The sequence below is a fragment of the Acomys russatus genome, chromosome 32 (genome assembly GCF_903995435.1).
Source record: "Acomys russatus chromosome 32, mAcoRus1.1, whole genome shotgun sequence".
Taxonomy (NCBI): domain Eukaryota; kingdom Metazoa; phylum Chordata; class Mammalia; order Rodentia; family Muridae; genus Acomys; species Acomys russatus.
The window spans coordinates 31,566,430-31,588,383 of record NC_067168.1 but is presented as its reverse complement, the minus strand read 5'-3'; the positions used below and the strand labels follow the sequence as shown (position 1 = coordinate 31,588,383).

The 21,954-nt window shown below is 44.6% G+C and overlaps 1 protein-coding gene across 1 annotated transcript in view; it reads right to left on the bottom strand.

Annotated features, from left to right (window-relative positions):
• Positions 1–4,638: 4,638 nt before the first annotated feature.
• Positions 4,639–21,954, bottom strand: part of Cpne4 (copine 4) — a 433,114-nt gene continuing 415,798 nt past the window's right edge. The window contains exons 14-16 of the mRNA XM_051140534.1: positions 19,695–19,828; positions 12,393–12,629; positions 4,639–4,840 (exon numbers count right to left, since the gene is read on the bottom strand). Coding sequence (XP_050996491.1) covers positions 4,706–4,840; positions 12,393–12,629; positions 19,695–19,828 — 506 coding nt within the window. The 3' untranslated portion in view covers positions 4,639–4,705. The remainder of the gene's footprint in view (positions 4,841–12,392; positions 12,630–19,694; positions 19,829–21,954) is intronic.

Below are 21,954 nucleotides of genomic sequence, written 5' to 3'. Positions count from 1 at the left end.
TGTGAGCAACCGGGGTTCTCTGTCTCCACCTCCCATCTGACGGTAGAAGTGCTGTGGTTACAGACACAAACTGTCATGACTGACTGACTTTAAGTAGGCTCTGTGGATTTGAACTCAGGTCTTTGCTTGCATGAAAAGCACTTTAATCACTTTCTTACAGATTTTCTACTGCTCTGTGATTGATACAGCCAGGAATGAGTGCAGTCCCAAGAGGGTAGAGATGAGGACTCCTCAGTGAATCTGGGCTCAGGAACCAGAGTATCCATTCAAATTCTGGTTTGCTAAAGGCAGCCATGAACATTTCCAGTCTGATGACAGCAATCCTCCATTCCAAGCTAGTTTTTCCCCAAACCCTGTCTCTCTGACTTCTTGCTCCTTCTTCCTTTGACCCACTTCATTTCACAAAAAATATTTCATCAATGTGCCGCTGCACCTGTCAATCAAGGGCCTGGTTTTGCTTTGCTTTGCTGTTTTAGAGAACACGCTCTACTGACTGTTCAGCCTCGGTGTTGCCAGCCCGCAGTTCTGTGCTAGATTTCTTCCTAGGCTCTGTGTGTTTCATATTGTCAATGGAAATCCTTTATTTCCACATTTGCCCGGAAGCCAAAGCTTCTGTTCTGGGTGGTTTGAAACACGTGCCTGCCAGCTGCCAGCTGATTTCAGTTGAAAAAAAAAAAAAAAGGGATGGGGCTTCACTTAAGAGTAAAAATCGTTTTAGTTAAGATCAGCCTCCTTAGCTGACAAGGACAGAGGCCTGGAGCTAGCTTTACCTCTGCTGAACTAATCACTAATGTATATTCAAGTTTTACATGTGTGCCCGCCCTTTTTGTTCTGGCTGTAAATATGTTGTCAATGCCAAGTTCCTTTGGGGTCATGTGATGACTCTTAAGACTTGCATATTTTCACTCCCACATCCTCAAATGCATGTGTGTGTAAAATACATTCATATGTTACCTACATGAGCTTTTAGTTTCTTTTTGCTTGATAAAACTGGTCATAAAGGCTTTAATCCCAGCACTCGGGAGGCAGAGGCAGGCGGATTGCTATGAGTTCGAGGCCAGCTTGGTCTACAAAGGGAGTCCAGGACAGCCAAGGCTACACAGAGAAACCCTATCTCAAAAAAACAAAAACAAACAAACAAACAAAAACTGGTCATAAAACAAGGGAGGGTGCCATTAATATGTAAGGTTTAAGAAGAGAACCAGGGGACGTCAATGTTGAAGCTGGTTTTGGACCAGTTTTATGAAAGAGACCCCCGTAATTGGTTTACAGGATTGAGGGCTCAGTTCCTCTGAGCTATACACTCCTTCCAGCAGACGAGAGTTAGCCAAATGGCTACCAGGGCCTGAAGAGCTGACTCTGCCACATCCAGCTTCAGCAGAGAGTCTGCATGTGAAGTCTCCATTTAGAAGGTATGTCCCCAAAAGGCTGTACTGGGAGATGAGTGGCAGGAGTGGCTCTTCATAGAGAGCCTGATACTCCCTAACTCAGGGATGCTGGGGAGAGGAAACAAGCTCACACACAACAAGGACTTAGGACAGTGCCTGGTACACATTGGCCTCTTGTTGTAGACATTGTGTGTCTGCTTCCACAGTTCAGGGGTGGAAGGTCTGGTGCCCACCGTGGTGCTCTTAGCAGGTAGACACTTTGAGAGATGGCTGGCTAATGAGGAGAGCATTCTTGTGGTGGGATTAGTGTCCTTATAAGAATAGACAGGGAACCCCCCCTTTTTTTTTCTATTTCATGGATGATAAAGCAAGAGGCTTATTGGGGGATGGATTAAAGTATTTTGATGCTAATTACTGCTTGCTGTCTCTGTGACCCACCTTTTGATTAATAAAAAGCCATCCAACCTGGGCAGGGCAGAGGAGATAGAGGTGTGGCTAAGGTGAGATAGATAGATAGATAGATAGATAGATAGATAGATAGATAGATAGAGAGGTAGGGGGTGGGGTGAGGGATCCCGGGAAGAAGAAAAGAGACCACTACAAGGAAGGAGGAGAGGGTCCTGAAAGGAGAGGAGAAGAAGGCTGCCACAGGTCAGATGGAAGAGAAACACATGGATGGAGAATTCCTCCCAGATGAAGAACATTAACAAGTATTTGAGATTATGGATGGGAAGTAGCTTGATAGAAATTTATAAAAACAGATGGCATGGGATTGAGGCAGGGATCCCATATCTGCCCCACTATGGGAAGTAGTTTAAAGGATTAATGTCTGCCCCTGCCCCAGGTTAACTAAGGCTATTTTAAAACATAACAAGTGTCAGTGTCTTAATTGCTAGCCATTACTACTACTAATATTGACAATTAAAAACAATAGAGGCCATCTAACTGTGAGTTAGAAAGAGAGGTCCCATTAGGATCCAAATGGCTGGGACCTTGATCTTGGACTTCCTAGACTTCAAAAGCATGAATAAGACATTTCTGCTACTTAAGCTACTGTGTTTGTGGTATTTTGTTATAGCAACTGGAGATAAGATACTCTTAAATGACTATTAGGTAATATTTTTTACTCTTCTTTGGAGCTGAACTTGAGTCTGGCTATAAAAAGGGAAATGAATTGCCTAAAAGTTTGCTAGGCAACTTCGACTCTCTCCTTACTATTTCAGAATTCCAGGGAGTCCGTGCTGAATGAAGACATCCTAGCAGATAGTGGGGGATGGTGTGGCACTTCATGTCATGGCCCTAAAGGGCAGTCACGAGCACTCAACCCACCTACTAAATCTATCCCAGGTCAGAGATTGATCAGAGGCCACATGGACAGATCTGTTTGTTTATTCACTCATTTTATTGTTTACCTCTGCATGGCTAAACATCTACTGAGTGCTTCCTACACACCAAGTACACAGACAATGACGTTCATACACTGGTTTGGGAGTCAGAAACAGTCATTAATATTTCTGGAATACAGAACTTAACTATTTCAATTTAGAAGCAGTGACAGAAGCACTGGTCTTTCCCTGATGGCGCTTCAAGCACGTGACATACACATCTCACTGTCAGGAAATTGCTTTGAAAAGAGGGACAAGACCACAACTCATAGAAAAAAAAAATTCTGTAAGTACCCAATTTATTCAGAAAACAATACAATTTAAACATTTATGACTTTTTTATGCCACACATTTTTTTATCATCATTCCCAAAATGTTATGCATTTGGTTGACATGTATTTGCAAGATAAGGATCTATAATTATAACTCTGGAAATTGTACATTTGATTTGCTTAATTAGTTATTATTTTCCCCCTAAAAAACAAAACAAAAACTACCTCGACAACAGATTTCTTTTGTTTTGTATACATCTCACCATTTTTCTGACCAAAAATAAGTTTCACTTTGTCCCTTTTGTAGCTTATAAAACATTTGTCATTTGTTCATTTCTCCAAGAGAAGATCATAAAAGCAAAAACAAGTCTTTTTTTTTTCTTTTTTTTGGTCCAAGACTACTTTAGATTCAGACAAAACATCCCCAACCCTACACAACAATTCCAGGCAGTTCTGGTTACAGAAGATGTACTCCAGAGTGATTTAAAAAAAAAGGGGGGGGCGCAAAAGATACCCCCAGAGTGAGCTCAAAGGCCAGGTGAGGAGAACAGAAACCTGGGGCGCCATGTTGTTATTTGGCATGGACAAGATTCCATTCCCCATCCAATGGAGAATCTTGGGAAATAATTTCTAGGAACTGATCTGAAAATGGAAGCATCCATGCAGTGAGCTGTGGTGCCTCTTTTAGCCAAGCAGGAGCCAGCTAGAAGGGACGTTCCTCAGGCTGGATGTGGAAGAGGTAATGCCTACAAAGCAGAGAGACTGCTGTGGGCTTCTGGAACCAGTCTCTTGTTACTTTCTCGTCTTGCCTCGGAGACTGGCCAGCCCTCTGTGCTGCTGACAGGGAAGAGGTGCCATTGGCAAGCAGGCTAGGAGCCGCCCTGTTCGGGCTGATCTCTATGGAGGAAGCCTCAAGTTCAGAACCTCGCCAGTCCTCATGCAGTGCAAGGAACGCATTAGTATCATGGAGGACCTTGCGAGACATGCAGAACCCCAGGCACTGCATTAGAGAAGCTCAATTAAAACAAGATTCTCAGAAATTTGTGTATACACGGTAGTGTGTAAAGATGGGTACTGGGCTAAATGACCCAGACCTACTTCAAAAAGACTACCTCTAGGTAGATAAATTTATTTAGTAGAGAGCCCATTCTCAGCAGGGAGAGATTATAGGTAACAACTGCAAAAACAGTGTAAAGTTATTTTTTAATTATTATTTTAATAACATGCAAAATACAGTCCATGCATCTGCCATTTTTGAAAAGTCTCTCATCCTATAGGAGATTAAGCCAAATATACGTTTTGGCAATCAACATTCAAGAAATGTTTCAAAATGCTTTACAGTGTAAAGATAATAAGAAATTTAGCAAAATTTCAACAAACCAGTATAAAAAATGGATACATATACCATTTTATTCCAAGGCGACATGCTGTAAAGAGTATGTTATAACTGGATTTCATTGTAAAAAGTCTTTAACAATACAAGGGATTAATAGATCCAGGCCTTGGGGCTACACATGCAAAAAAAAAAAAAAAAAAAAGTTAGTTAGAAATCACCGAAACGTGCTATCTTTAAATGTATATTATTGTTGTTTTTTTTTTTTAAAGTACAGGAACAGGAATAGAAGGAACAGTGTCTCCGAGCTCTGTAAAAGTGTGGAGTTCATGGTGCCAATGTCCTGGAAGACTCATACACTTCTGACGAACACTTTGGTTTAATCCCTTTACCATTGTAATAGTCCACGACTTGGTTTGGGACTTCAGCCAACACACTCTTCGCAAGGGCAGCTGGCGATGCCTGCAGGGAGGAAGAAAGGGCTGTGACTTGAAGCAGATGCAGACTGACCCAAAGCCCCGAGCCCTGCTCTGGGCAGATAGTCTCATTTGCCCAGTCAGGCAGCCATCCGTCCACTCAATGTCCTTGTGCTGGACATTGTATGTGTGTAAATTCACACCTGAAGATGAACTGCCCAGAAGGTGTTTGTTTTGTTTAAATTTGCATTCTGTTTTAGACACTTACGACACTATGCCAAAAGCAGTGGAACTACTGGAAAAGGCCAAATTGAACCGTTCTATGAGGTATCGTGCTGTAAATGTTAGCAACCAGTGTATATGCATAGTACGTAGCCAGAGCTCCTGACCAGGGATGCATTTTTAACAGGATGCTCTGGCAGTTCCTATTGAAATCTGAGGCATACTGTTAACAGAAAGTCACAGGCACTGCTAGACAAGGTATTCTAGAAGAAACGACCACACATCTCCAAGAGGAAGCAATATTTAACTTGGGCACATATTTAAAATTCAGGGAAGAGAGAGAGGAGTGCCGTTTTAAAGATGGAAAAGTGTCCAATGGAGTTGAGGGAAGAATGCATGCTAATGTGTGGAGGGTGGGGGGTGGGGGGTGGATGGTGGTGGAGGTGGGAGACTCAGGCTTGGGTAGTCATTCAGTTAGAAGATGAGCTTGCGGTCAGAATCTTGAATGTCCCCATAAGTGCTGATTCTGCAGCAGAGAATGGTTGAGGTCAAGTGCATGCTGGGCCCTAGGGTCATAGAGAGCAGGACCAGACTCCTGGGTCTGCTGCCCCTTAGTACTGACTGCACAACCCCTGCACTAGCAACTTGAGTAGTCCCTGTAACCAGACTTGAATACTTAGTGGGTTCTTCTTTTTCCTACCCTTAACCCCAACTCCATTTCACCCCATAACACTAGATAGGTGAGAAACACGAGTAGAGGGGAGAGAGGAATTTGAAAAAAATCCTGAATCTAATGTCTTCTTTCTTTCTTTCTTTCTTTCTTTCTTTCTTTCTTTCTTTCTTTCTTTCTTTCTTTTTCTTCTTTTGACCATGGCTACTAGCCAACTGCAAGCAGCCTCCCTAAAAGACTAACAATCACAGACCCTGCCTCTCAAGGCCCTTGCTTTATGTACTCTCAGAAAAGCCCAAGAATTCCAAACTTCACACAGTCACAAAAACTATCTGCAGCTGGCAAAACCATGCTTCTGCTAGAGCATGAGGCAAATCATAGTCTGCTGCTGTGGACAATCAGAGCAGTCCCACAGCCCCACCCCTGGGATTTAAACCAAGAACATTCTTATAATATTTCTGTTTGTTTGTTTGTTCTTTTGCTTTTTCAAGACAGGGTTTCTCTGTGTAGCCTTGGCTGTTCTGGACTCTGTTGACCAGGCTGGCCTTGAATGAACAAAGGTTTACCTGCCTCTGCCTCTCAAGGGCTGGGGTTGAAGGCGTATGCAACCACGCCCTGCTTATTTTTGTGTTTTTAAAAGAAGCTAAAATTCCACATGACTCAGCCTCTGTATCAGCTATTGAAGAGGTTGCAAGGTTGGGCAGAGTAACCAGTTAACAAATATCTGAGATTCCTCTGGGAGGAGAGCTGGCCTGAGGGCCTGGGGACTGTGTTTCTAATCCTCTTTATCAAACCATCCAATACTAAGCCTCCATCTCAGAAGCAAAATAAGAAGGAAACAGAAGCCACTCTCTAACAGAGTGTGAAAGTAAGATATCTGAGAAATCAGAAACATCATGAAAAGTTGTGATTTCTAATGGTCTGATGATGCCACAGCTTGTGAGAAATCTGGCCTACAGACACTCCTTTACTTTACAAATGATTGGTTGGGCTTAGACCATGGTCCATGTATACATGGAGGTAGAAAAAAAAAATCATCTTTAACCTTTCCCTGGTTAGAAAGGTTTGAAGGCCAAAATCAACTTGGTTTCGCAGCCCTTTCTACATCTAGAGATGGCCATGTGACCCAATTTGCTCCATGAGATATAAATGGAAAATTTCTAGATGAATTTTAGAACTCCTTACTTCTTGCTTAAAGGGAACAGATCTCGTTGGCTCTGTTTTCCTCATTCATTTTTCTCTTTTTCCACTAAATGTGAATGTCATTCTTGGTAACAGCCCTTTTATCATCATGAAGAACCGTCAGAAGAGACCATACAGTGCTGATTTCCACATTACTGTGTCAGTGACGAATGGAGCGGTTAGAGCCACCATCCTTTAACATTTAGTGACATAAGAAAAAGTTTGCTCACCCTTCATCAAGGAAGTTTCTTCTTGCAGCCTTCAGTTACAGTTACTTTCTAGTCATAACTGGTCAAAACGCAAAGAGCAATCGGGGCCCAGACCCAGTTGATATAATCACAACACAACCCCATCCCCAACTCCCAGGGAATGTCTTGGAAGAGAGATTGGACAGATTATAAGAGCCAGAGGATGGGGATGAGGGGTGGGGTGGGGTCTTCTGAGATGGTGTCTTTTATATATGAGAGGGTAGCTGTGCTCCTTAAGTCTCAACAACTTGGTCACCTAAACAAGAACTGAAGGACAGCACCAGTTGACATGCCAATGTGGATACCGGGAATCTGAGAAGGCCATGTCCCTAGATGAAGAACCACAGGCCATTAATGGCTGTTGAGAGAGGAAACAATCAGTTTTCTCCAGGGATGAGCTCCCCAGTAGGTTATCCAACCCCACATGGTCTGCCCTAAAAACATGTACATGAATGCTAGAGATTGAACTTAGGACCTAGTCTCTGTGCGGCAAGTCATTTCTCCAGCCCCAGTTTTAATGAATCTGAATGAAAATATCCACTAGTGGTAAGTGGCTATCTCATTGAAAAGCACTGGTTCTATGGGAGCTCCTTGCATATCTGTGCTGGTGCAGGCATATGGCTGTAGGAACATGTTGGATGCAAAGAAAAAAAAAATTAAAAAATACAAAATCAGCTAGTAATAACAGTAATATGGGCAGCATACACTAACCACTTCCACAGACCGGGCATCATGCATCAAGTACACTTTCTATCATCCAATGCATTTGTAGCCTTTGCCTCATCTTACTGAAAGTCTGTGTCACTGAAAGGTTAAGCATTCCCACCCAACCTCCTGCCCTGAGCCGAATAGTTCAGAGCCTGAGCCTGTGCACTCCAAGCTCCGTGTCACCATGCAGAGCAAAGGAAGAGAGACAACTCCGTGGGTTACTCGCGAGTATAAAATATCAGCTCCTCACCTCCCTTTTACTTAAGGCTTATTGAATTCTGAGTAGATTAGCTTGGATAATGAAATGTTTTTCAAAATCTAATTTGAAACCCATGAAGATAAGGAAGGTGAAAATGTTCCTGATGCTTTGCCCGTGTCACCCCAGAAAGCCTGAAAATGCACAGCAGGAGCAAGAGCAGGAGCAGGTCACCAAGTCCTTGTCCTGCTTGGGGCAATTCTGTCGTGGACAATTCCCTTGTTTCCAATCCCCCTTCTGTCCTGGTCAACAATCCTCCATTTTCTCCGCCCAAGTCTAGCGTAAGCGGGAACGTTGTTGTTTTGTTTTTTGTTTTCTGTGAGGCTGTCTCTGATCTGAAGTTTCCTCAGGGTTGTTGAACCTGTGAGTTGCAGGCCACATGCAGCTGCATGCAGCTGAGGACAGGGATGAAGCAATCCAACTAAACTAATAAACTTGAAGTCATGAGGGGTTTTCATTGCAATTGTTTTTTGGGATTCAATTGTGTGGTTCTCAGACATAAACTCTGTAGATCACGTATCATGGTGCAATGGAAGAATGTTGGACACAGTTAGAGATGGTTCAGTCAACGAGCGCTTGCCTTGCAAGCATGGGGGCCTGACTCGGAATGCCCAACTTTCACCTAATTGCAAAGCTGTGACGGTGGTATGGTGGGTAAAGAAGGAGGCAGGCAGATCCTTGAGGCTCATTGGCCACTTAGGTCAGTGAGGATGGATTCACTGAGAGACTCTGTCTCAAAAAAATCAGGTGGAAAGTTATAGAGGAAGACTCCATGATGTCAATGCTTGGCCTCCATATACACAGTCCTACCCACTCACACATGCACACATGTACACATACACACATATGCCACATACTTACACAATACACACACATGTTGGGAATGACCGTAAGTTATTCTCATCTATCCACGGACTGCTTAGTATGTGAACTTTTTTTTTTTTTTTCCTGATATCCTTGTCCTAAGCATGCAAGTCTCCAGAAAGTTCTCCAAAGCCCACACTCATGCTTTCACAGCTCTTTGGGGCCTTAGCGTGTGCGAAGCAAAAGACCCTAAGTCTGCGAAGTCCCGCGTCAACGCGCATTGTTGACATGGTATGGCTATGTAAAGCACCCCAATGCTTCAGCCCCCACAGGAATAGGAAAGACTTCCCCAGGTGAGGCTCAGAAGGATGACGAAGCTGTCCTCGGGAACGGATGAGGACGTTGATGGTGTGGACAGAAAACGACGACCCATAGCATATCATGCTGTGTTCACAGCCGCGTCCACAAGAGAGCCAAGTCCAACCCACCCCAACTTCTGTGTGTGTCTGTATGCCTGTGCTTTTCTTCATTCCCTCACTGATCCAGTCAGGGCTGTCTCTCGGAGCCATGCTGGATGAGGAACCAGAGTGTCGGGTGCTTTCCTCCTACAGTACCTACTCCATGAATGTGAGGTGAGTCCCTTCCGTGCCTCAGTGGTATTGCTCTTGTGTGTGTACATGACGAAGTGCATGATGGTTAGTTTCAAATGACAACTTGGCACATCTACTGTTATTTGGCCTGCCTGATAGAAGGCCAGAAAACGCTATGAGAACAGCCTTCCCCCTCCCTCAGGGGCGTTAGAAAGTTGAGCGTGTCATGTGGCACAACTGCAGCAAATTGAGCCAGCCCCAGCACACCCTTTCATGAGGACGATACTAGGCCTTTTTGACGCCACACTTTGACCCCCATAGAAGACAGCTTGAGAGCTGGGGAAGCCTCAGGGACTTGTCTTCAGAAACCTCTTCCCTGGAAGAGTGGAGGATGGGATGTGGGCGCAGTTTCTCTTCCTCTACAGCATTGACCTAAGATCTCACGGTGAGGTCAGCTTCGACTGCAACTTGAAACTGCCCTCTACACTCAGCTTTGCAGCAGGGGATTGGTTTAATGCTTTTAATTACACTGTGGCCCTCCTTAAAAAAAAAAAATAGTATTCACATGGCAGTAGGATGATGAACAGATTCAGGGAGCCCTGGAATATACGATCACTTTTCTTTCTTTTTGTGTTTTTTGTTTGTTTGTTTGTTTGTTTTTGAGACAAGGTCTCTCTGTGTTAGCCTTGGCTGTCTTGGACTCACTTGTAGACCAGGCTGTCCTCAAACTCACGGCGATTCGCCTGCCTCTACCTCCCGAGTGCTGGGATTAAAGGTGTGCGCCATCACACCTGGCTCACAGTCACTTTTCTTATAGGTTAGATAGGACATGGAATCTAGGGTTCAGCCTGTCACAGAGAGACAGAGTGCAGGCAGCCATGCCTGGAGAGCACACAAGAATAGCTCTGTCGCTGGGATTGCCAGTACTAGTGTGGCTGGGGCCCTAGGGTGAGCTCACATTGGATTTGATGTGCTTGGACACAACCAGTAAACTGGCTTTGAAGATGTTGGAAATTCATTTGAGTGAGAGTTGTTGGAGCAGAATGGCTTTTCTAAATAAGCACCCAGTGGCAGAGAGCCTGCACTGGATGGCGTCGCATGGAATTGTGGGAGAACCTACACTGGATGGTGTGGCATTGTGGGAGAACCTGTGCAGGATGGTGTGGCCCTGTGGGAGAACCTGTGCTGGATGGTGTGACACTTGTGGGAGAACCCGCATTGGATGGTGTGACACTTGTGGGAGAACCCGCATTGGATGGTGTGGCACTTGTGGGAGAACCTGTGCTGGATGGTGTGACACTTGTGGGAGAACCCGCATTGGATGGTGTGACACTTGTGGGAGAACCCGCATTGGATGGTGTGACACTTGTGGAAGAACCTGCATTGGATGGTGTGGCACTTGTGGGAGAACCCGCATTGGATGGTGTGGCACTTGTGGGAGAACCTGCATTGGATGGTGTGGCACTTGTGGGAGAACCCGCATTGGATGGTGTGGCACTTGTGGGAGAGCCTGCATTGGATGGTGTGGCACTTGTGGGAGAACCTGCATTGGATGGTGTGACACTTGTGGAAGAACCTGCATTGGATGGTGTGACACTTGTGGAAGAACCTGCATTGGATGGTGTGGCACTTGTGGAAGAACCTGCATTGGATGGTGTGGCACTTGTGGGAGAACCCGCATTGGATGGTGTGGCACTTGTGGGAGAGCCTGCACTGGATGGTGTGGCACTTGTGGGAGAACCCGCATTGGATGGTGTGGCACTTGTGGGAGAACCCGCATTGGATGGTGTGGCACTTGCGGGAGAGCCTGCACTGGATGGTGTGGCACTTGTGGCAGAGCCAGCTTTGGATGACATGGTACTGTGTCTAACTTTCTCTGGCCTCAATAGCAATGGAGCCCCATATAGGGAGTGGGTGCTGTGGAACCTAACAGGAGTGTTTCTGGAAGGGACACACACACATTGGGACATTCATGGTAACCTGTACAGAGGAAATACTCTAAAGGACGCCGAAAACTGTATATTTCTTCCTGCTAGGAGCTCATGTTTAGCACGTCCCCTTAAAATGGTGGCAGCAACAACAGAACAGAATTCATGGCTGTAGTGGAGAACAGGGGCAGGAAATATGTGCTGTTGGTAGACAGCATTTACAAGTGCCTAAGAACTAAAGTATACAGGATACTCTTTATGGCCACATATAATACTTTCACGGTCTCCCAGACACATTCTGGCCATCTCTGAAAGGGCCTTTTATGAACCCAAGAAAGTCTTAATGTTGGCTATCACAACTTCTTTTGGGGTGGGGTTTGTGGAAACTCTAAAGTAGCCCTGACTATACAGACTTAATAATTATCCCCAAATTGGTGCATCTTCTCAACAGCATACTAAGGAATTATCTAGAAGGTTTCCCCCAGCCAATGAGAAAGCACAACTCTGTTTTACTGTTTACAATGGATAGTGGCTCACGACTGTACAGGCCAATAGAACGCAGGTGGATGAGCAGACTAAATCGCCAAGGCTGTACACTATACTGGGAGGGCTTAAGTGTCTATCAGCTTTTGCCAAGCAGAGATAATCTGCTGCTGGCAGGGCCAGGCTAAATTTTAGCTTATCCCTGTTCCTTTTCCAGGTATCCTTGGGCAACCAATATGCTTCCCAATTGGCTATGACAACCCTAAAAGGACTAGAGATCCTAAACTTCATGAGTGAAGGCGAGCTTTAAAAAAAATTGTTTTGGCAACTATAGTCACCATGGCTTCTTGTTTGTAACTCTGCATGTGCCTCTTTCCCTAGATAGCTATGGTTGTAAATCCGTCCTATAGGACGTGCTCAGCCTAGACAGGGTCTGCTGATGCTGCTTCAAGGATAGCAGGGTCACTACCAACATGTGACGTTGCCCCCCACGACCTCTATGCATACGTGTTTGAAGTTCCGGAAGGGCACAAACTGGACGATGTCTCGAAGGACAGGCTCTCCCTTAGGTGACCTTAGAATTCCATCATCACCATCCAGCATCTGCATGTCGCTGAAGTCGGCATTCCCCACGCCCACGATGATGACGGACATGGGGAGGTGGGAGGCATGCACGATGGCCTCTCGGGTGTCAGCCATGTCTGTGATGACACCGTCTGTCAGGATCAGCAGGATGAAGTATTGCTGGGGTCAGCGGTCAGACAAAAGTTGAAGGGCGAGGGACGAGGCGGGAGAGAAAACAACAGCACAGTGTTAGGTAGGTATCTATGTCTAGGTGGCCTCCTTGCAGAATGACCATAGCAACAGGGAAAATAGACATTTTTGTCTGTTTGTTTCTTTAACTTTTTATTAACCTGGGCACCTCTGTGGGACACATTATGAGGCATCAAGAATTATCAATGTGTGGTCAATCTTGCTTTGTTTATTGCCCTCAGTTATCTAATTTGTTTTATTTTTTGAAGCATGTTCCATATGTTACAACATTTCTATAAATAATATGCATGAAGATGAAAATTGTACTAATAAAATAATATCCTAAATGTGAAACTAAATTTATAGCCCACTGAACAAAAGTGACAGGATATCTGCGCTTTGCTGTATACAAAAGCTTCCTCATTTCATTTCTATTTCTGCCTTAACTACAACCTACTGTCTCGAAAAACCATAGGAGCTCATTCTCTGATGACTCACATTTCCCAAGGCAGGATGTTTTCCTCAAAGGCTCTCCAAAGTAGATTTTAAGCTATCCTCCAGCAATCCCGAAAGTTCTGGCTCCTTTAATGTTTCCTGGTTATTCTTCTCTGGCAATTTGGTCCCTGGGTCAAATGGACTGGCAGGTTTGTCTCTGGATGACAGCCACGCCTTCACTCCTGGACTGTCACCTCCCCAGCCTCCCCAGTTCTTCTGACCCTCACATCAACTTCACAATAGCTTACTCAGCCAAACCAGAGCTGGCCTTCGTTCAACGCTACCCCACTTAGGACATTTGTCTTCCAGTGCCCACCTTTTAGACAGTTCCCCATCTTTCCAGCCTACTGGACCTCGCTCTGTCTTCCCATTAACTTTAGAGAGACGTCAAGACCTTTGTTGACTCCATATATTTTTAGGTTCTCAGCCATTACCTATACGATCTGGGCTTCAGGTCAACAGTAGATAGATATGCTTTAAGCCTATGCCAGGTAGCCCTAATGGCTTAAGGTCATGATGAGTGGAGGAACAATAGCTGTAGCTTAATTCTTTTTTAAAAATGTATTTATTTACTTACTTTAAATCCTTATTGCAGCCTCTCTCCTCCCAGTACACCCCTCATATACCACTTTCTCCCATTCTCCCCTTTCCTTCTCCTCAGAGACGTAGAGGTCCCTCACGGGTGCCAACCCACCCCAGCACATTAATTTGCTGTAGGACTAAGTGCACCTTCTTCCACTAAGGCAAGGCAAGGCAGCCTAGTTAGGAGAACATGATCCAGAGGCTGGCCTCAGAGCCAGAGAAGGCCCCTGTTCCAGTTTGGGGGGGGGGACCCACATGAAGATCTAGCTGCACATCTGATTGTAGCTTAATTCTAATAATATTTTTGCTGACTATCACAAAGCTCAGTATAGGTAGATAGCAGGAGACTGGAAGTCAGGAGAACTGGCTTCCAAGCATTCTGTGAGGCCTGGAATATCCTTTTATGCTGTCATCTCAGCTTTATTTTCCAAAAGACAGGAAGGGACAAGATCATTTATGTGGTCTCCTTCAGCTTGGAGACCTTTGAAAATTTACACGTGTTGTTCAGTGTAGTAGTTACTAACCTCGTGCAAGTATTGAGCTTTTTAAATGTGGCCAGGGTAAGAGAGGATCTGAATTTTAAGTTTAAAAAATAGATACCCAGTTCAGTTATTGGACACTTTTAAAGTATGCTTAGAACAAATCAAATAAATGGATTGATGCTTTCATCTATCAACTTATCCAAATAAAGATCAAGTGTTTATGATAACTCAGCACCCAAACTGAGATGCCATTAAATGTAAAATACAAAAATATTTTAAAGTCTTAATATAAAAAAAATCCCCAAAGTATAATTTTTATATGAATCAGATGCTAAAATGACAATACATTGGCTAGTTGGGACTTTATATTAGTAAAGCATATTAAAATGTATCTCTTTGTTTTTCTTTTACATGTTTGTTTGTTTTTTTGAGCCAGGGTTTCTTTGTGCAGGCTTGGCCATCCTGGACTCACTTTGTAGACCAGGCTGGCCTCGAACTCACAGGATTACAGGTATGTACCACTGTGGCTGGCTTCTTCTGATTTTTTAAATTGTGGTCACTACAGAATTTACAATTGTGTCTAGGATTTGGATTCTATTTCCTTTGGGTTATGATGGTGGGGAACACTGCCTGGATGGGCAGGACTTGTTACATGTCAATGTGATGGTTCTCCTAGCATGCACGTGAAGGATATCCTGGCATTTGCTTTTCAGCCTCCCTGTTCCCTCTCCATGTAGAGAGGCTGCCACAGGGCTCAGCCGAGATGGCGGTCAGAGTGAAGACTGTACCTGTCAGTGCAGAGAGACCCTTTGGAACTGAGTGCGGATGTGGTCCGTCATGAATACACTACCCTAGCCTCACTGTGAGATGGGAGGGAAGAGGTTTAGGGAGATGAAACCCAGGCCGAACCCCAAGAGAACTTTCCACACAGTCCCCCAAATATGCCTGATCATTGCAGGAAGTAAGCGTGGGAGATTAAGACGTTCCAGGCAGAGGAATTAAAATTTACTGGTGGAGCACTTGTCAGGCATGGGAGATCATGGGTTGGTCCTCAGCAGCACGAAGACTAGTGCGTGAGTAAGAATGAAGAGAAACACACTAACTCACAACAACATCAAAAGTTAAGAACTCTCTGGAGTCAAGAGAGTGGAGAGTGCAAATATTCTAGAATCTGTTTCTTCCTGGTTTAATGTACTAACTTTAATAAGTTATAGACTATGGTATTGAACCAGATGGAAATTTCCAAATAAAGCAGTAGCAACAGCTCATTCCAAAGTCAGCTTGGGGAAGTGCTCATGTGTGAACTATTATCATCTATGAGGATACCTGAGGTCTATGGAGAGGCATGTTCACCCCTAGAAGAATTCTACAATAGCAAAACAATATCAAAAAGAAAAATCCTATTGCAAGATCCCCTGACACAGCTTGTCTAAGGAGTATAAGTTCATGCCCCTCATTAGGGGTAACAAGGAAGCCCAGGCCACAGTGTCCAACAGCGGGAGAAACTGCTAGCGAATATGTAAATTCACACATATCCAGGAGGTGTTATTTATGTGGCGTTTTGTTTATAGATGATTTTTACATGCGGTTCTGCCTTTTGACTTATCTCAGTCTCTTCAAAAGCAGACTCACCTGGCCTTGGAGTCGTTAGTGGTGGCCACAACCTCATGCTGGCTTATATTGGCACAAAATCCACACCTGTATCTTTGCTGTTGTCCCTTCATTTTTGTAGGCCTGGTCCCCTAGGGGGATTGAAAGCATCTACTCTTAAAGTTAAGCTGCAGGAAATTGCAAAGACGTATGAGATACTCTCGCACACAAAGAAAAGGAGCCTGGCCTTCTCAGCTTCCCCTTGCCCAGTTTTGGCAAGAATGCAATTTTAGTTTAATTTTTAAGAATCTATTTTAGGGGCTAGAGAGATATACTTGCGTGTTTCAGGGTAGCTGAGGATGACCAGAAACTTCTAATCCTCCTGTCTTCACTTCCCGAATGTTGGCATTACTTATATTATGCCATCGTAGGGATTAAGTCCAGGGCTTTGTGCGTGCTAAGCAAGCACTCTGTCTACTGAGTTACACTGCCAGCCCCTTAACTGTCCCCCCACCCTCCAAAGATCAGTCTCATTTTTTTCTGCATGAAGCACACCAAGGGAAAGGTGAAGTACAGAATCCACTTAAGATTTGCTTTGATATCAATGAAAACAGTGGTACAGAGCAGACCGTAGCCATGTAGGTAGTAAGAAGTGGTAAGATGGGAGTTATAGCTTGAAGATAGATTAGCATCACAATTTGCTGATGGATTGGAGCGGGGGGGGGGGGGGGGCAGGGGTAGTGTTAGCAGGATTTCAAGATGGCATCCAGCCACTTTTACTTCCTGGTTTATGTCCTTGTGTTGGCTTTCCTCATACTGAATTGGAATGGTCCAGGGTATTATGAGATGATGGAGTGAGTCTTCTGTGGTAAGTTAGGAGACACAGTTATTCCTTATTTGTCTTCTCTTCAGTAGACTGGGAAGGGCGAGCTCTGTGCTACGGGAGGCTTTACTATTCTCTTGGGCAATGAAGGAATGAGGTCTCTGACCAGCAACCAGCATCCACATGCCAGGCATATGACCAAGCCATCTCATTAGCAGAGCTTTTAGCCCCAGGCCACCCTTCAAAGGACCTCATCCCCGGCCAGTATCTTAACTGCAACCTTGGGAGAGACCTAAGCCTGGGCCACACCAGCCAGCTCTGCTTGAGTCTCTGATCCACAGAAAATGTGAAGGTAATGAACGTGTATTGTGGTTTTATGTTGCCTAGGGCTGTGGGTCATTAGGCAAGAGGAAACAAGAAGAAAAGACGCGAGGTAAGCCAAGGAGCCCAGGTTACTTCAAGGTGATCATTTGAGCAACTCGGTGCATAGTGATAAAGCCCAGGAAGACAGGGATTCAGGGAGGGAAGGCTCAACAGGTGTGTGGGGGAGGAACTAATGGAGAGAGATGGGGGGGGGGACAACAGAGGGCTCTGAGTTGGAGAGGCTGCATCTGTGCTTTCAACATCCAGATGGACATGTTGAGAAACAGTTGAATGATGGATCTGAAGTTCAGAGGCAAATTGGGCGAATGATACATATTTGAGAATCATAGCATACAAGAAGCTGAGGCCACAAAAATGAACAAGATCACCCCAGAGAGAGAACAGAGGAGATTCAAAGGCTGAATTCTGGAGATTCGGCATGGTGATGTGAGGAGCCATAGAAAGAGGAGGTGGGGAGGAAGAGGAGAAGGCAGACTCCATCTCTATGGAGTCTAATGGAGTGGTCAGTGAGACATCAGGATGGAATGTCTAGCTTTGACAAGTATAGTCTTCAGAGGAAATAGGGGAGGAAACTCCCACAGGCTTGTGGAGAGAGGCCAGCATGAGGAGAGATGGAGACAAGCAAAGCAGATGACTTCCAATGAATTGGCTGCCTAGGGTGATAACACCTTTAACAGTTGTTAAAGGGAAAGTGAGACCAAGCAGGCACACCTGTATATTAAATGGGAGATACTATGGAAATGCCCATGTAAAAGGGAGTGAGTGAGGACAAAGAATTGTCACATCTGTCTCTGGGTGACTGAGAGAGGACATGCTCCAGTGCACAACAGTAGTGGCTGAGATTTGATAAAAATCTGGTCCTCAATCCATCCTAACACAGGGAATAGGGGTGCAGTGCAAGCAGGTTAGGGGAGTTATTGCAAGATAAGGGTAGAATGTTTTGGGTTTTAAAAAAAGATTTATTTATGTATTAAGCATACAGTGTTTTGCCTGCAGGCCAGAAGAGGGCACCAGATCACATTATAGATGGTTGTGAGCCACCATGTGGTTGCTAGGAGTTGAACTCAGGACCTTTGGAAGAGCAGCCAGTGCTCTTAACCTCTGAGCCACCTCTCCAGCCCGAATGTTATCTTCTTTATGAAAATGTGGCATCCTGGAACCCATGATCAAGTTACACAGAGCTTTTTAGACAGCTGTATCTTGTAGTGTGTACTCCATCTGAAAGACATCATAATGCTAGGTAGAGACATACTGACACCATTCAACAACACGCAGAAAAGTACTGGGAGATATATTTACTTCTAAAATGTTAAGAGAAAGGCTCCAACTTTTTTTGGCTTTGTGGACGTAGTTTGCATTTTTCCTTTAAAAAAAATTGAAGCAAATGCTTGTTGTGGTATTTTGTATACACTTAAAAGATTTATTTATTTATTCTGTATACAGTATTCTGCCTGCCCACCAGAAGAAGGCACCAGATCTCATTATAGATGGTTGTGAGGCACTATGAGGTTACTGGGAATTGAACCCATGACCTTTGGAAGAGCAGTCAGTGCTCTTAACCTCTGAGCTATCTCTCCAGCCCCTGTTCACTGGAGTATGAGAGTGCATGCACCAATTCACACACATGTGGATGGAGGTCAGAGCATGATATTGGGTGCCTTCCTCTGTCTTTCTCCACTTTATTGTTTTGAGAAAGCCTCTCACTTACCCTGAAGTTCAAGGTTTCAGCTAAGCTCCATGGCCAGAGAACTCTAGGTATTAGGCTGCCTCTGACTTTGAGTGAATCTGGGCTTGTAGGCATGCACAACCATGCCTGGGATTTTATGTAGGTGCTGTGGCTTGAAATTCACTTTCTCACGGTTACAGCGCAAGTGCTCTTTCATGTAGGCGCAATAACATGTAAAGAGTCAAATGCTGATTTCTGTGCCCCTTGCATCTTGTTCCAATGCTTGTTCTGAGAATCCCCTGTCTCAGTGTTGTGTACGTTTTGCTCCCCAATTGTCCCCTGGTATGCCAATAAAACAGCTTAGCAGCCAAACTGAGTAGGGGAGAGAAAAAGGGCTGGACTTCCTGCCAGCCAGGGAAGGAGAAAAGAAAGAGAGGAAGAGAGGATTCAGCCACGGGCAGGGTTCCAGAGCAGCTGAGCAGAGAATGCCATAAAGTGTGAGTAACTCAGGGATGTATGCTGGGAGGAAGCCAGACTTGCATAGAGAGCTGATACAGGCTCACATTGGGCAGTCGTGGTGCCGTAAAGTATGTTAAACAACATAATAGTCCCGTCTCAATTATTTGAGTTTTAGCCAGGTTAAGAGAGAAACTGTAACATTTCCCCCCTGAGCACTTCCCCAACCCTTCAACTACTGTTTTCTTTATGTGGCAAACGCTGCCTCTATCTGTAGTCTGTGTCAGTTGGAAAACAAGCTTATTGTTAGACTTATATCTCCTTTCCTGAGACAAGAGGTGTGCACGACAAAAATCTAGTGAATTTGGTAGCTTCCACTATAGAGTTCAGACAAAGAGAGACATTTGTGTCTACCCTAAGCTTCACCATGCCAGCAGATTTGGGTTAAATTAACTTCCTCTTTTCTTAGATGAAGATATCGAAGACAGAGAAAAAAACTAGAACTGATTGTCAGGCTAGCATGGGCATTACAACCAATATCTGAGCGAGGCCGGGTAAACCCCTGTCCCTCTCCTTACCGAGGCCTCCTTAGTGTTTGTCTCCTCTGAGGCTGACTTGGCCACCTTCTGTATGATGGGAGCAATGTTGGTGGGACCATAAAGCTGGAGCTTGGGAAGACAGCTCTGATAGGCTTCGACGACTCCTTGAATCCCTAAGGTGAGATTAGAAAAAAAATCAACAGTTCCATAGTCCCCTCATATATATTTTCATTCACACAAAAGCAAAACAAACAAACAAACAAACAAACAACAACAACAAAACTTTCCCCCGATAGTCCTCATGCATACCACAAGTAGAATCTTAGCTCAAGAGGAAATACCAGGTCAGTATATTGCTGCCTCCCTTCCCCCACGGAAATCAAATCACAGTGAGTTGTCTAAAGCAACTGTTTCCACGAACTGCCACTATGGTGTAAGGAGGCAGAGGCTGCTCCCATTTTACAGGTGGAAAAGCAGAGGTGCACACAAGTTACACGGACTGCCCCAGGTCCCAGAGAAAGTGAGTTGCAGACTTAGCATGTAAGTGCAGGTGTTTGAGCTCAAAGAACTACTAAGCAAGGTGGCTTGAGTGGGCTGCTTGGTTTGTTTGTTTTGTTTTTTAAATAATGTTGTCGATTTTAGAGTAAGTATCCCTGGATTGCCTGTAACTGTCACAGGCATGTGTGACCATAGCTCTATCTATTACTCCCACTAAAGCCAAGGATCATGACTCATTCATGTCTGTATCCCTGCAAGGAGCTCACAGCAGCGCTGAGCACACAGGGGTGGGCCTTGAGTGTGCACACAGCCGGCACGCTCATAGCCTGGTAGTTATGAGATGACTGATGTCAACCATTCACTTAAAGAAGGACATTCACCCTGAGGTCACATGAGCTCAGGACATAGAAAAGGCTGGGATTCTGCTGGGAGAGGCAGTTCTGTCAGCCCCATTACAGTCTGTCCCCACAGAAGACCATTATGAATAAACTGCCATTATAAATCCATTTTATTCACGTGGATGCTGTTGCTGCCTATATGACTTTTCTATCTCATATTTCTATTCTTCCTGGTACCAAAGCAGCACTCTGCTCTTGGTTTTGACCATAGGCAGTCACAGAATTGCTTTCCAAAGCCATCACATGCTGCAAATCAGCTTATGGACAATTCGGATGAGCAAATTTTATTTTGTTTTCTCTTATACAGGTTTCTAACCTTATTGGAAATACTCCGCCCACCTTGGCCAGCCTGAAGCCTGTCATTCCAAAGGTAGACACCAAATTATTTTACTATGCAGAACAAAAGCAAAGGGATGCCAAACAGAAGCTCTTTCTTCTTCTTCTTCTTCTTCTTCTTCTTCTTCTTCTTCTTCTTCTTCTTCTTCTTCTTTTCTCTTCTTCTTCTCTTCTTCTTCTTCTCTTCTTCTTCTTCTTCTCTCTTCTCTCTCTCCTCTCCTCCTCCTCCTCCTCCTCCTCCTCCTCCTCCTCCTCCTCCTCCTCCTCCTCCTTCTTCTTTTTTTCTGGCCTGAAAACTTTTGCTTAAGATAAGCAAGTTTGATTTCCTTTCCAAAGCTAATAGGACTGTGACAGCGTGAAATGGCGAACACCAGGGTGTGTACTCCAGTCTCCTTTGGTGGGAAACCACCTTACTGTCTTGTGACAGAGTCTAAACCTGACCTGGAAGCGCAGGGCTTCAGCTAGGCTACAGATGTCTGGAGACTAGAGGAGCCCAAATCACAGTAAGGTGGGGTTCAGCAATGGGGAAAGGAGTACTAGGATAATGGAGATCGTGACTTGAGGTCACTGTGCTCAGATGCAGTGATACTGATGTCATAGTGTCATAGTGACACTAAATGCCAACTTTGAGAAAGGAATATGCAGAATGTTCTCCACCCTCCACCTACTGTGGTGCAGCCCACTTTTTCCTCAATAAGAAGGAGGAGAGAAACATGGACACTTATGCCCTAGAAATGTCTGCCCTCCCAGCCCCAAAGGCACTTGGCTCTGGTTGCTACTTATTCGAAGGCAGAACGTATCATAATTCTCATTCTTCTTTCAGCATCATTACTTTGTGAAAGCATGCTCAGGAAATTCTAGGAAGGAGAAAACAAAGTAAAATGGACTAGATTGAGCCTTTAAGTCTTTGAGCGTTCTCTTGCACAAAACCATGAAAGTTCCTATCTTTTCCTCTTTCTGTAAACCTGCCCAGAGAGGAAGAAACTGGGAAAAGTCCAGGTGAAAAGCAGAGAAGGAGAGAGAGGAGTGTTTCATCTTTCTCAATCATGGGCCATTCTCCCATTTAA